Raw genomic sequence first — 14,426 nt, forward strand, 5'->3', positions numbered from 1 at the left:
TAATAGTACTTTCACTTGGCAAAGGAATTTTAACTATATCCTTACCCAACGTATTCGAAAAGCTGTCTTAGATATATATCTGAGAGTGACTGCTTTGGATATATCTTCAGATTTTTAGTTAGTGCATTTCCCCTTCAAAATTACTTGCTTCTGTGAGTCAGAGAAGAAAGTTTCATATTGGTTTATTTTAAATTTTAGTGAGTTAATTTCTTCCACAGCAAACGCTAGTTTAGACTTGAGAGTGGTGGTTTCTTCTGTGAATTGTTTAATTTCTTTTTTACCTTCATCTACTTCTGGAATGTTTTGTAACGGCTCAGTGATATTCACTTCTAAAAGACTCTCTAAAGACAATTCACAAGATTCTGAATTTACACTAGTTGTGTGTAAAATTTCGTTCACAGATTTTTTAATTTCACGCTTGCTAGCTCGTATATTTCTATCAGTTTCAGAAAGCAATTTGAATTGTGGCACGGCATTACTTTTTAAAGTTCTTTTAGACTTCAAACCAAGTAACTCTGCTCGTAAGTCTCGTTCAAAATTTTCTTTACAAAAATGAGCAGAACATACCCTAGCACTATCAATATTAAACTTATGCGCTCTCTTACATGCTTGGAGCCACTGTTGTCGCAGTACTTTATCCTTTGGGAAACGGAAAAAAGAAAGCCCATGATCTTGACTGGTTCGTGCACCCAGCAACGCATGTATTCACTTTGTTACGCACAGAACACTAACAACAACTACAACCTAACCACAACTCAGTATTGGCGAAGCAGACGTCAGGTAGAGAGAGTGCGGGCGGCTAGCCAGCTGAGCACCTGTGACGTCACCGGCGTGGCTGTCTACTGCGCACACAGCGCCAGAACCCTACCTTGCATTCTAGCTTCCTTGGTTTGGTAGCTGCTGCCACTGGTGACTTGAGTGGGCAAAAAAATGCAGGGGGAGGGTTTATAGCGTTCTACTGCCAAGGCTTGCTGCATAACTTCCGTAAATTTCATCCGAACCCACAATTTTTTGTCAACAGGAAGGTTTTTTAACATAGGCAAAAAGGATAGTAGAAAGTGCTTATCAGCTTCTTCTTCTTCATCCGTTGGCTTGCTTGCATTTGTCAAATGTTTAAGTACGGCCATTTCAAAGGGAGTCTGTCGATATTTTTTGTTGATACGGTTAGGCGCTGCTTGGTTGGGCGCTACTTGGTTAGGTGTTGCTGGTTCTGAAGCAACTACCTCAGTCAAATCTTCGTTGTTTTCTTCAGTAGCCGCATTTTCGTTTTCCAATGTCGGGTTGCTCATCAGGAACATTGGTGGTTGTCCTGCAAGAAAATAGCTCTTCACCATTGAGTTCAGGATAAAAGTTAAACTCTCAAATTTTTTACCTACAACAAGTTAAACCTGTTAAAAAAAACAAGTTGAAAAAGGTTAGGTTAGGTTAGGTTAACAGATTTGCTAATATTTTCTTATTAATTCTTACCTCCTGTCAGTGTTGTTCGCAGTGAGGAACAGCAGTTGATCGAAGTACACATACTTTTTCTTCTTCTTTTGGCTACTGCCACTAGGTAATTTCAAGTTTTTCATCTCCCTCGCAAAACAATCTCGTAGTGATCTCCATTTTTTTTGCAATTCCTTTACTGTAATAAAGACAGTTTATGCAATTATATACTTTATCAAGGATACATGTTAGTAATGTAAATTACATTAACCAACCAGAAAAGTCCAAAAAGTTAGATTTGTTTCGTTTCAGGTGGGGGGGGGGGTTGGGTTTTATGTTCAAGTCCCCAATAATAAACTTGAACAACTAACACAGTGTCTTATTACTGTGAGATAAAATATATATCTACAGATTTTGTTATTTTGTTTCAGGTTTATTGCTACAGGAAACACGTTCAGATCTCTCACGTTTGAATACCGAATTGGTAGATCGACTATAAGTAAACTCATCAGAGAAACTTGCACGGTTTTATGGGCTACTATGAAAGAAAAGTTTATGAAACTGCCAAATACCGAAGAATGGGAAGAAATTGCCAATGGCTTCAATACTCGTGCAAATTTTCCAAACTGCATGGGAGCCTTGGACGGAAAAACATATCCGAATAGTGAATCCTCAAGGAAGTGGCTCGGAGTATTTCAACTACAAACAATTTTTTTCTGTTGTGTGTTGCTTGCTTTGGTTGATTCAAACTATTGTTTTACTGCAATTGATATTGGTAGTTACGGAAAAAATAGTGATTCTAATATTTTTAGACAGTCTGCCTTGCACAATCTGCTAGTTAAGGGAAAACTTAGTATACCAAATGATCAAAGATTGCCTGATTCTGAAGATGACACCCCAATGCCTTTCGTCATTGTAGCAGATGAAGCTTTCTCAATGACTCAACATGTTCTTAGGCCATATGCTAAAAGAAATCTAACCACACAAAAAAATATTGTTTAACTATCGGCTTTCACGAGCTCGTCGATTTGTTGAATGCACTTTCGGTTTACTTGCTAACAAATGGCGAGTTTTTCATGGTGCTATTTGTTTGGACTCAGAATTTGTTGTAGAGGTTGTTTCAAGCCGCATGTGTTTTACACAACTTTGTACGTGTAAGAGACGGTTTTCAGTTTGAAGACACCCTGTCTTGTCCTTTAGAAGACATACCCGTGTTGGGCACTGGCGGCGCCCCTTTGACTGCAAAAGCAATCCGCGATAGATTCGCCAATTATTTCACATCCCCCGCTGGAAGCGTTCCTTGGCAATTTGACATGATTTAAATAACTTACTCTTAAGTATGCCATTAATAATATAGGAAAGTTTTGTAAATGAGCTTGATAAAAGTGTACATTACTGCTTTATAAACTGAAACTCCCTTAGATATGAACACATCATATTTATATTATTTTTTATTTATAATATTCAATGCTGTTCAGTTTCATGTAATGTGTGCATAACATTGATAGTTTTTAGTAATTGTTGTGCTAAAATTATAGTAATTTCTGTAAAACCTTACAGTCCTACATTTTATTTTGTACGCTACAGGGAGCGATTACGATTTTTCACGGAAGACTGGAGTAAATTTTTTTAAGCAGTTAAATATTCTCTCTACTTGCACAATTACTGGAAAATGTGGTTAGGTTAGTTTTTCAGTCATTGCTTATTTTTTGTAAATGGTCTTGTTTTTATGAAAATAAATTCATTATTATTTCAAGTACTAAAATTTTACTCACCTTCTTTATTTTTTTCCTCATTAGTCATCTGCTCCCAGTTCGAAAGCACTATCCTGGCCACCTCAATCCATAGCTTAGATTTTAAATCACGGTTACTGTAGTCCTTTAATTTAAGATCCCAAAGTGGAGGACGGATGCTCACCTCGTTAATAAATAGTTCGGTGTCAAACATTTTAACTAATAGAATTATTACAACAAAGAAGACACTTGTCAAAGAGGTCACAAATAGAGTGAGGTGACTGAAATGGTATAGGAAGTAAGAAGAGTGGGGAGGGACAAGTTGCGACAGGAACGGCGAGTGTGGCCACCTTCATTTGATAACATAAGCTGCGTTTTCGTCGCAGCGACCGAAAAACGCTACATGTTGCGTTCGAATCGCTGCCGTCGTCGCAGGACGGCCAGTGTGGCCGGCTCCCATTTAACTCCATTCTAAACAGAGATTCTCCTATCGTTGCGATTCTGACGCAGCGACAAAAACGGTGAGTGTGGCCGTAGCCTAATAGGTATGTCCTCGACAAGCTGTGGAAGGAGGTGGGACAGGAAAATAACTGTTCAGGTACGTATCAAAATAATTGTTTTATTAAGCATAACCTACGGTCACAATTATAACAGTAACAGTTTTAATTTCTTTTCATTTGTTATTTCAGTGCACTATGCAGTTACTGTTTTTTAAAATAACTGCTACAAGTAGTAATGTTAAAGACATAATTATACCTAATAGTTTGGAAAATGGATAGGATTTTCTTTAAAATAAATTGTAAAAGTTTCCCGAATAAGAAGAGCCTCAGACGACTGACGACCTCTTTGCCGTGGTCTTCTTGGAATTTGAATGTTCTTTGGTTGATCAGTTTCGACTTCTGTTAGATGTCTCTCAAAGCCCTCTCTGTCAATTATGGTGTTTTGTAGAATGCAAACCGCTTTAACCAAACAATCAGCAGTGTAATGACTTGTTTTCAATACATTTTGACAGTAATCGCCATTTTGAGTTGAGAATGCCGAACGTGCATTCAATACTTTTACGAGCCCTGGAATGTCTTTTATTAAAAAGGCATTTTTCTATGTTTAGATTTTCTGAGCTGTAAGGTGTGAGTACATGCGCTGATAAGGGGAATGCCTCATCGGCTAGAAAAACAAAAGGCATGTTTACATCAGTTCCAGGTAAACAATTATTAGCCGGGATATTGATTTGTTTGCTCTTCAACAAGTGGTAAAAATCAGATGAATTGAATGTAGCTCCATCACTCTGCTTTCCAAATCCTCCGACATCGATGACAAGGAATCTGTATTTGGCATCACAGATTGCTAGTAAAAACTATTGAATAGTACTTTTTGTAGTTAAAAAAATAATGTACCTGAGTGTGGTGGGCACATTATACGCACATGTTTGCCATCTATACAGCCTATACAATTAGGGAAGTTCCATAATTCCTTAAACTCAGCGCTTGCCTGGACGAATTTTTCTTCTGTTGGAGTAGGCATGTGTATAGGCTGCAATACATTCCACAAAACACAAGCTGTTTCTTTTACAATCTTGCTAACTGTTGACGCCCCAACTCTAAAGGCAAAGGATATGCTTTTGAATGAAGCTCCTGTTGCTAGGTACCTGAAAAATGAAACCAAATTAATATTGAAAAATCTATAGATATTGAAAAAAATTTTTAGGCTTAATAATTTAACAGCGACAGGTTTTAATTTTAAAAATAGTAATATACAGAAAAATTCCTTTTTATAGAAACATTTTGGTATTTAATTTGTTGTTTTTTGTACAATTGCAGATAATTCGGTGCTGCTTACCAGAATACAAGCAACGTCTGGTTTTTGGGTTGCGTCAATTACCATAGGAATTTCACGAAAATGTTTTGTATTTTTTCGTTTCAGATCATTTTATGATGGATTCCATCAAAAACCCAATTGTTGTCACGTACTTTCGTACGTACATCGAACGGACCTTTCGTTCAGTCTACAGGCCGAATGGGTTAACCGATTAGGACGCAATTTTCGAGTTTTACATCGGAGGAACCAGCTGATGGGATTTCAATCGAAAAAATTTCAGATTTGGCCCTATTATGGGTTCGAGAAGCCCTCTTCCGGTTTTTTGGGGAAAAATTATTATACGGACATAGTAACCCGTATAAAACCCAAATTTTGGATAAGTATCCTACGTGTATATATACACGTCCTTTGGTAGTCGAACTATGGAGTTTTTGTACAACATAGGGCCGTAGGCGTATTTTGTGATTTTAGGGGGCTTTACCTTTCTTTTAGGGTAGGCCAAATAGGTTGACTGATTGGGACCCTATTTTTAGTTTTTACATCGGAGTAATAATATATTAAGGTAGCAACCCGTATAAAACCCAAATTTCGGATATGTGTACTGCGTGTATATCTACACGTCTTTGGGTAGTCGAACTATGGAAGTTTCTGTAAAGTCATTTCTGTAAAGGTTAAATTCAACAATGTATTAAACGCCAATATGTTTGTAATTTTAAAATAAACTAAGTATACGATCTGAGATTCGCGTAATAGGCTGAACGAAGAAAACAGGACCATGTGGTTGGATTAGAGTCAATCATTTCAAATTATCAATCATGCACACCTAATCATAGATTCCGCATACACAATGTAATAAATTTTTTATATTTCAGTGAAAGATGCACAACAGAAGTGGAAGTCCCTGAGAGACTACTACAGAAAAGAAATTCGAAAAATGCAAGAGGAGCGATCGGGATCCAGTGCTGACACCATTTACAAGTCGAATTGGCCCTATTTTATGTTATTGGATTTTTTGAGATCTCAGTTCAAGACGAGACCTACTTCAGGTAACTTAAAAGAGAAAATCAAACCTAACAAGTGCTTGGACTCAGCAGCTACGGAAGGCGTTCCTATGGCAAGCGACGAAAACTTTGATTTTGAAAATAGTCAAATTGAGGAGTCCTATGCATCTAATCAGCCTCCAAACGATACAGAGGCTACTGAGATGAGAACTGATAGAGACATGAATGATGACTTAGTACATCCCAACACCTTCAAGAAAAGTGCTATAAAAAAGGACAGTTTAACTAAGTTAGTCCAAATTGAAGAAAAAAAATGGGCTATACTAGAAGAAAAACGTGGAAGTAGGCATACAATCATCGAAAAACCTGATGAAGATTTGCAATTTTTTGAAAGCCTTCTCCCCCACATAAAACATATCAATGGTGTGGATAAATTACGTTTTAGAAATGAAGTTCAAAACTTAGTAATAAAATACGCGTATCCAACTAACACAAATCAGCATTCTGTATCATCTGAGAGCACCAATCTACATTCTCGATCATCTACAAGCCGATCTGTGTATCACTCTGAAACATCTACGCCCTTACCACAGCAAGATGAGGGTAGTAATTCTATCTTGGATTTGGATTCTTGGAATTCTGCTAATAGTTATTCTCCATATTAACAGCATAACTATTTTCCTACATCACAAAGTGAAATAACAAGCTATTTGTAATGTGTTTAAAGTAATAATAAATAATGTTATTTAAATTCAAATGATCAATTACTTCCTTTGGTTTAACATTTTTGAAACTAAGTCAAAGTCAAACAATCATAACCACAAGTTAAACATGGTTCTTACCTTAATGTTATCACTAACTTCTCTGCAGGTTCTATTGGCTGTTGAATGAAATTTGTGTATTTCGAGGCCATATGGGGACTTATGAGATTCAAAATATATTCAAAAGTACTATAATCCATTCGAGTGTATTGAAAAAAACGATCAGGGTATTTCTTCAGTTGCGGAAATAAGTTATGGTATTCACCCAATCTATGTCGTTCCTTATTTACCGGGTGTACAGCGTAGTTTCTAGTTGTACTTGATAGTTGTAACACTTTTAATGCACTGTTTTCAAACAAAAACTCGTCTTCACTGTCCGACATCATTCTTGTGACTGCAACGCCGCTTGACGTCGGAACTCGACGCCCCACTATACGATTGTGAAGCGTCGCTTGCATCTTTGGTCTAAAAACGCGGTCCTTGACTCGCCGCTTGACTCTTGACTCGACGCTCCACTATGTTTTCGGCCTAAGTCAAACAATAGAGGTACCTATGTTATTTACGTATGTGATGTTGGTGTTGAGTGACGCCACTATATGACGTTCCAACCGCAAGATGTATGAAAAATAAGTAGTCAATTGAATTGTGTTTCTTACTTATGCCTATGATAATATGTAAATAGAAAATTTACATATTACAACTATGTTGGTTATAAAATTATTAATTGCATAGTATGTTATTTACTTAATTTTGGAGAAGCAGTGAGGAATTTACTAATCGGAAGTACGTTATTTAATTACTTTCAAGAGCACATATACGGAGTATCCCCGAACTTCCCACCAATATTTTCAGGTATTATTCCTGGACCAAAGACAAACTAAAAATATAATATTCAAACTTTCACAAACTAAAGATGTTTGTAAAATGTATAAATCTAATTTTTTACCTCCTTTTGACCGAAACTGTTAGGTATTAGTATCAAATAATCAAGAATAAAAGGTCAATAACAAAAGTCATGTATAACAAAATATCTAATATCACATTGCCAGTTTCAGGCCAACTTACTCTCTCTCACATTCGACCACGTTCATGAATTCAAGGTAGTCTTCAAGATGCCATTTGCGCACTTTCTTTGAACTCGCAGATCCTGTGGGACGTTTTTTGGCTCTTTTGCGCCTCATATATGTATCCCGGATATTTTTCCATCGGTTTTTACACTCTTCAGCTGAAAAAAAAATGTTTCATTAAATTTTACGAATTTTTTCAGGTATTTAGCAGTTGGAGAAAGCTTCGCTTCTTTGTCATTTGCATTCCGAATATCAGCAAGTTATATAAGTCGTATTATCAAAGAAGTATTAGAAGTATGCAGTGCAAGACTTCCAGCTGAATTCATGCCAACTCCTACTACTCAAGACCTCCTCTTACTGTCGAAGGCCTTTGAAGAATTATGGAATTTTCCCAATTGTATATTGGCAGTAGATGGAAAACATGTACGGATTTCTTGTCCAGCAAGTAGTGGATCCCAATTTTTTAATTACAAAGAGTACTTTTCAATAGTTTTGCTAGCTTTTGTAGATGCTAATTATAAGTTTGTTATGGTTGACATTGGTTCCTACGGACGCGAAGGAGACAGTGGTATTTTAGAAAAATCTAACTTAGGGGGGCTAATCAGAAATGAACAGTTCTATCCTCCACCAAGGACTGTAGGTACAAAAGAGCTTCCTTATGTTATAGTAGGTGATGAAGCCTTTAAACTTTCAATGCATTTAATGAAACCTTTCACAAGACCAGAAGCTCGTACTAATAAAAGAAAAGCTGTTTTCAACTACAGACTGTCTCGTGCAAGAAGAGTATCGGAAAATTCCTTTGCATTACTGTCTCAAGTTTTTCGTGTTTTTTTATACCCCAATAGCAGTCAACCCAGGGGTCACAGACAAGTTAATATTGACTGCCTGTTGCCTGCACAATATGCTACGCGATGCGTACCTTGAATAAAATGGCCAGTGTTATTTTGAGCTCTCCAACTCGGAACCATTACCATCACAAAATATGATTCCTTTGCGTGCTGGAGGTGGCTTTGGTAACCTTGAAGGTTTTGACATAAGAGACCGTTTTTGTGACTACTTTAATAGCAAAAGTGGATCCGTACATTGGCAAATGACACACGTCAACAAGACAGACGAACAATTAAAGAGGAAAAGAAAACCCTATTAAAGGGATGTAACTTTTGTGTTCATAAACATAAGTCAAATGTACTTTATACTTACTGTAAATAAATAAGCAAATATAATACTTTACCTGGTAATTTCATTTTCATGCCAATTTCACTCCACACGTTATCTCTGACGTTTGCATCCTTGTACAGGTGGTGTTTTGCGTTAAAAAGACAAGGGTGTTCACGCACTAGTTCGATGAGTCTTGAGTCTTCCATAATTGATGAACAATGCACACCAAAACAGTAAAAAACAGCTTCAGTCGTCGCGGCTGTTACGACTAGACTGCTCGTGTGAGCAGTCCAGCCGTACGGCTCGAGCCGCCGCATTAGGCCCGGCCTCCACTTGCGATTTGTTGTCGCGCGATTGTTTTGTCGCAGTCGCAAAACTTAATTGAGGTGCATCCACTTGCGACAGAATCGTTGTAGATTTTGATCATGGATGACATCGAAGCAAGTGTTGTGATCGCGCTTTTACTTCGTGCTAGACGTAAACGGCGAAAACATAATTACTGGGTTCACCCAATAACAAGTCAGCGATTACTAAAAGGGCAGTTTCACAAGTTATTTGAAGATTTGAGTGAACATCCTATAAAATTCTTTCAGTATTACCGAATGACGAAAAATAGTTTTGATGAACTTTTGAGAATAATTGGTCCATCAATTACATATAAAAACACAAAATGGAGATTGTCTATACCACCAGAAGAACGTCTATCAGTGACTTTGAGGTGAGTAATAATTACAGAAAATCAAATTATCTTATTTGTTTATCTATTAAAAACTCTTTATTAAATCAAAACATTTTAAAAAACACAAGTACAAATTAATAAAAATCAAATGTTATAGGAATAACTAAGGGTTAGTAGTTTACCCATTAAAAGAGTTACGATAAATCAAAAAGATCACTTCCACTTGCAGAGGGTGATGACAAAACACTTCCTGCAAAATCGTTGTAAAAATTCTGCATTGGCCCAGTATTTTGTGGATACACAGGTTGGTTAGAATTATGTCCGTAAGCAGAATGGCTATGCTGTGGCTGTTGTGTATGTTGGGAAGAGCTGATGTAACCAGGGCGTGGATTAATGTTTCGAGCTTGCCTCATGACGTTTAAAATTTCTATCTTAGCATAATGCTTTTGCTCTTCATTTAATTTTCCTAACATTGGAACCAACATTAAAGCGAAGTGTTTATCTTCATTACCCTCGTCACTTTGTCTTGCTTTCAAAATGTTCAATAAAGATGTCTCATATGAGTTTGCATTTTGTTTCTTACTATTTTTACGCCTTTCACGCTCGGTCTGTGCATTAATGCCAAGTGAGCATCTTGCAGTAGAATTACCTTCTTGAATGTCATCAGATGTATCATGTGGTTGCTCTGGTTCATATCCATCCGTTTCATTGAGGGAGATATTACTAATAGTTTCTCTTCCTTTTACAAAGGGAACCAAAAACAGCAACGCATCAAAATGGATATACTTTCTTCTTTTTGTTGCTCCTTGGCCTGATGTGGTTTTTCGTTGTGCTGCAATTTCCCTCAAAAAGCAGTCCTTTAAATTCTTCCACTTTTTTTGAACGTCTGTACCTGGAATACAAATTTAGTATTAACCCCCCTAGAATAATTAAAAATTATATTTTATTGATTTCAAATGTAAAACCTATGCCATAACTTCATCATAACACTTTTGATATAGTACCTCCTTATTTTCAGAATTTATTATTTTCAGGTACCTTGCCACTGGGAACAGCTTCATTTCGTTACACTTTGAATATTTATTGGGTGCCAGCACAATTGGTCACATCATTAAAGATACTTGCTCAAAATTGTGGACATGTTTACAACCAATACACATGCCTACCAAATCAGAGGAAGATTGGAAGGAGATAGCAAAACAATTTTACTTGCGAACGAACTTCCCAAATTGCATTGGTGCCATTGACGGCAAACATATAAGAATTCAGAAGCCAAATCACTCTGGATCTCTTTTTTACAATTATAAAAATTACTTTTCGATTGTGTTACTTGCTGTAGTAGACGCAGACTATTGTTTTACAGCAATCGATGTAGGATCTTACGGTAGTAACAGTGATTCAAATATTCTGAAAAACTCCGCACTAGGTGCAAAGTTGATTGATGGCAAACTGAACATCCCTCAAGCTCAAACTCTTCCTAATGACGAAAATGGAAAACCTATGCCATTTGTTATAGTTGGAGATGAAGCATTTGCTACATCAAGAAATATAGTGAGGCCTTATCCCAGGAAGAATTTATCCATGAAACAAAGAGTATACAACTACAGAATGTGCCGTGCTCGAAGAATGGTGGAATGCACGTTTGGTATTTTAGCCAACAAATGGCGAATTTTCCATCGGCCATTGAATGTCCAAACGAACTTAGCGGATGACATTATTAAATCATCCTGCGTTCTCAACAACTTTGTAAGAAGAAAAGATGGTATTCGAGTTGAAGATGAATGCTATGAGTGTCCGCTGGTATGTATACAACAAGTCGGTGTACGGGGTACCTCTTCAGGTATCGAAGCAAGAGACTACTTGGCAGATTACTTCATTTCACCTCAAGGCTCATTACCTTGGCAATACGACCATGTTTAAATCAATAAGAAGAAGTTGGCATAATAATACATGGAAGTGATTTACAGAAGAAACCTCTGTTTAAAAAATTGTTTAATACATGTTAAGAGTAACTAAAGTTTAATAATTTCATTATTAATCATTTATACAACCATATCTTGTTAGCCAAAACTACATTTTGGTTTAAATAAATTGCTAATAAAACTATGAACGATGTTTTATTTACAGAAACCTATTAGGTAGACCCTATTAAAATGAAATATTGAAAAAATGTTTCTTGTGAAATAATAATAAAAAAATAAACAAAACTGTTGGGAATAAATTAAAAAAGCATACAATATTTTAATAGACGATAATATAATAGATTTATAAGATAATACAATATCAAAGACGAAAATAAATTGATAATCGGGAACATATAGAACTGCAATGAATCCGATAAGATATAAATTATAAGTTAGTGTAGGCTACATTTTTTAGATATCCTGTAGGTGGTATTTTTAGCCAATTAATGCTATCATATTTAAATCACTCACCTTTATGTTTCTTTTCTTTTGATGTAAGGTCATTCCAGTTTTCTATCACTTTACCACACACTTCAGTCCACAGTTTTTCTTTTATATTTCGGTCACTGTACTCTTTTAATTGTTTATTATAAAGAGCCGGTCTCTTTTCTACTTCACTAATTAGCAAATCAGTATCAATGACTGATAATACTAATTTACTAGTAGAGGTTTCACTGTCAGACATATTTATTTAGTTAACAAACAGCCACCGCTCGACAGTACTCAGTCAAAAATGCGACTAAATAATCGCCAGTGGATGCATGTCGATGCCTGTCCGTGTGACTCATTTTATTTCCGCGACAGTCGCGTCGCGGTCAAAATAGGTCCAGTTGCGTTTTTTAAATCGCAGTCGCATTTCTGTCGCATGTGGATGCGCCTGCATTTAAAACAATAGGTTCTATTTTTGCGACTAAACAATCGCGCGACAACAAATCGCAAGTGGAGGCCGGGCCTTACAGTCGCTTCTGTCGCGCGGCGCTAGTCGCGTCATAGGAATGGGTTTCGTTTACTTACATGCGATGCGGTATGAGTCATAGTCGCGCGGCTCGAGCCGTGCGGCTGGAGCCGCGACAGTCGTCGCTTAGGAATGCCACCTTAAGGCACCTCCTAGCCGCGGCGCGGCACCCCCTTCGGGCGGCCCTGGTTTCTATACCTAACACATTGTAAAATTAGTACTAAATTGCCTACTGTGTTGGCACCTTTAGCAAAAAACATGTAACGTGAAACTACCATTACCTCTATTAGTAGAACATTCATTAATTGAAGAACACGTATTTAAACCCGAATAAACCTTTCATTAACTATGTTTAAGTGACAAAGCTCTTGTGAAGCAGTTGTCATGTAATGTTAAGAGACCAATTTGATTACCTCATGAGTGAGTTCTAGATTTAATAAATTGTAATATATGTGCTAAATTGCCTACTGTGTTGGCACTTTTAGCAAAAACATGTAACGTAGAATTACTAATAACTATTAGTAGAACATTCTTAAATGGAACAATATGTATTTTAACCCGAATAAACCTTTCATTAACTATGTTTAAGTGACAAAGCTCTTGTGAAGCAGTTGTCATGAAATATTGTCCGATCATTTTGATTACCACACGCGTGGTTTCTATATCTAATACACTGTATAATTATTACAATATTATTAGTAGATCATTGTGTAATAGATGGTCATATATTACAGCTCAAACAAACTGGTTATTAACTATGTTTAAGTGACAAAGCTCTTGTGAAGCAGTTGTCATGAAATGTGAGATAATTTTGATTACTTCATGCGTGGTTTCTATATCTAACACATTGTAAAATTTGTACTAAATTGCCTACTGTGTTGGCACCTTTAGCAAAAACATGTAACGTAGAATTACTACAAATTACCTGTATTAGTAGAACACTCATTCTATCATTGAATAGGTTTTTGTTGAAAGGGTGTAAGTCAACAAATTAAAACTTTCGGGAAATAAAAAAAACCTTATGTATTTTTTATTTGGTAAAAATAAATTCCAAAAAAACATTTTCTTGAAGTTAACCTATTGTTCAATATACTTCACAAATTTTACATAAATTGGAATTACTCATTTAATACAATTAAATCCTAAAGTTTGTAAAAAATTTCCTTTTAACAAAAATATAAAAGTAAATGTGGAAATATGGTTAAAAAACTTTAAAAATAAATGTTTTGAGATTAAAATATATAATATTTTTAATGAACCATACATCAAGTATTTAATACAATTTGATCAAGATACAAATGTTCCAATGTAAAAAAATGGTACAATGAGAAAACATGAAAGCAGCTAGTTTTCATTGTCGCTGTACTCAGGTTCAAAATCACTGTCAGCAAGTTCAGCATCTGTTGTAGGCCAGTTTTTTATTACCTCATGGTAATCTTTGTACTGATCAGGGATGTACTCACTCATCTTCACAATATCCAGGATTTTAGCTTTTTTTATGGGTACTTTTCCTGATGGATATGCTGGAACAGTTGGTGGTTGAACAACTGCCTGAGACTTAGACATAAAAAAGTGGAAGGAGAAATCAAACTGTTTGTAGAAGAAAATGCTTTGATGTACCCTTTTCTTTGGGTTTTATAAACAAACTGAAATAAGGTACTTATTTGGAAGTACGCCTTGTCTTTTTTTTGGGACATTTTTCCCCTTTGTCTCATGTGAAATACAAGATTTTTTTTAGTGGACTTTGGCCCAATTTTTGAAGTACAAAATAGAAGATAAAATTTCACAAACTTTAAACTTATCAAATCTTGAAATACTGGATTTTATGTGTCTGAAACCTCGTTTAGGATGTATATGCGATCAGATGC

General features: G+C 36.1%; 4 protein-coding genes across 4 annotated transcripts; 2 read left to right on the top strand and 2 right to left on the bottom strand.

Annotated features, from left to right (window-relative positions):
* Positions 1–1,282: 1,282 nt before the first annotated feature.
* LOC124371032 lies at positions 1,283–3,688 on the bottom strand. Its single transcript, XM_046829341.1, has 2 exons — positions 3,201–3,688; positions 1,283–1,624 (listed from the first exon to the last, which is right to left on the bottom strand). Exons 1-2 carry the CDS (start codon positions 3,370–3,372, stop codon positions 1,464–1,466), a joined length of 333 nt encoding a protein of 110 aa, XP_046685297.1. The 5' UTR covers positions 3,373–3,688; the 3' UTR covers positions 1,283–1,463.
* A 1,328-nt stretch (positions 3,689–5,016) lies between these two features.
* LOC124371031 lies at positions 5,017–6,976 on the top strand. The gene has a single exon (XM_046829340.1). It carries the CDS (start codon positions 5,908–5,910, stop codon positions 6,637–6,639), a length of 732 nt encoding a protein of 243 aa, XP_046685296.1. The 5' UTR covers positions 5,017–5,907; the 3' UTR covers positions 6,640–6,976.
* Positions 6,977–9,385: 2,409 nt separating this feature from the next.
* On the top strand, positions 9,386–11,732 carry LOC124371033 (protein ALP1-like). The gene is made up of 2 exons (XM_046829342.1): positions 9,386–9,678; positions 10,674–11,732. Exons 1-2 carry the CDS (start codon positions 9,386–9,388, stop codon positions 11,557–11,559), a joined length of 1,179 nt encoding a protein of 392 aa, XP_046685298.1. The 3' UTR covers positions 11,560–11,732.
* LOC124371034 lies at positions 9,672–12,552 on the bottom strand. The gene is made up of 2 exons (XM_046829343.1): positions 12,075–12,552; positions 9,672–10,531 (listed from the first exon to the last, which is right to left on the bottom strand). Exons 1-2 carry the CDS (start codon positions 12,286–12,288, stop codon positions 9,834–9,836), a joined length of 912 nt encoding a protein of 303 aa, XP_046685299.1. The 5' UTR covers positions 12,289–12,552; the 3' UTR covers positions 9,672–9,833.
* Between the last annotated feature and the right edge of the window lie 1,874 nt (positions 12,553–14,426).

This window comes from Homalodisca vitripennis, unplaced genomic scaffold, assembly GCF_021130785.1.
Source record: "Homalodisca vitripennis isolate AUS2020 unplaced genomic scaffold, UT_GWSS_2.1 ScUCBcl_843;HRSCAF=3674, whole genome shotgun sequence".
NCBI classification, from domain to species: Eukaryota; Metazoa; Arthropoda; class Insecta; order Hemiptera; family Cicadellidae; genus Homalodisca; species Homalodisca vitripennis.

What these genes read in the sequence shown, in the direction of transcription:
- LOC124371033 (XM_046829342.1), top strand. Translation starts at nt 9,386, where the DNA reads ATGGATGACATCGAAGCAAGTGTTGTGATCGCGCTTTTACTTCGTGCT. An exon ending in CGTCTATCAGTGACTTTGAG is followed by an intron (nt 9,679 to 10,673) that starts GTGAGTAATAAT and finishes TATTATTTTCAG; the next exon opens with GTACCTTGCCACTGGGAACA.
- LOC124371032 (XM_046829341.1), bottom strand. Translation starts at nt 3,372, where the DNA reads ATGTTTGACACCGAACTATTTATTAACGAGGTGAGCATCCGTCCTCCA. An exon ending in TGAGGAAAAAAATAAAGAAG is followed by an intron (nt 1,625 to 3,200) that starts GTGAGTAAAATT and finishes TCTTTATTACAG; the next exon opens with TAAAGGAATTGCAAAAAAAA.
- LOC124371034 (XM_046829343.1), bottom strand. Translation starts at nt 12,288, where the DNA reads ATGTCTGACAGTGAAACCTCTACTAGTAAATTAGTATTATCAGTCATT. An exon ending in AAAAGAAAAGAAACATAAAG is followed by an intron (nt 10,532 to 12,074) that starts GTGAGTGATTTA and finishes TTTGTATTCCAG; the next exon opens with GTACAGACGTTCAAAAAAAG.
- LOC124371031 (XM_046829340.1), top strand. Translation starts at nt 5,908, where the DNA reads ATGCAAGAGGAGCGATCGGGATCCAGTGCTGACACCATTTACAAGTCG.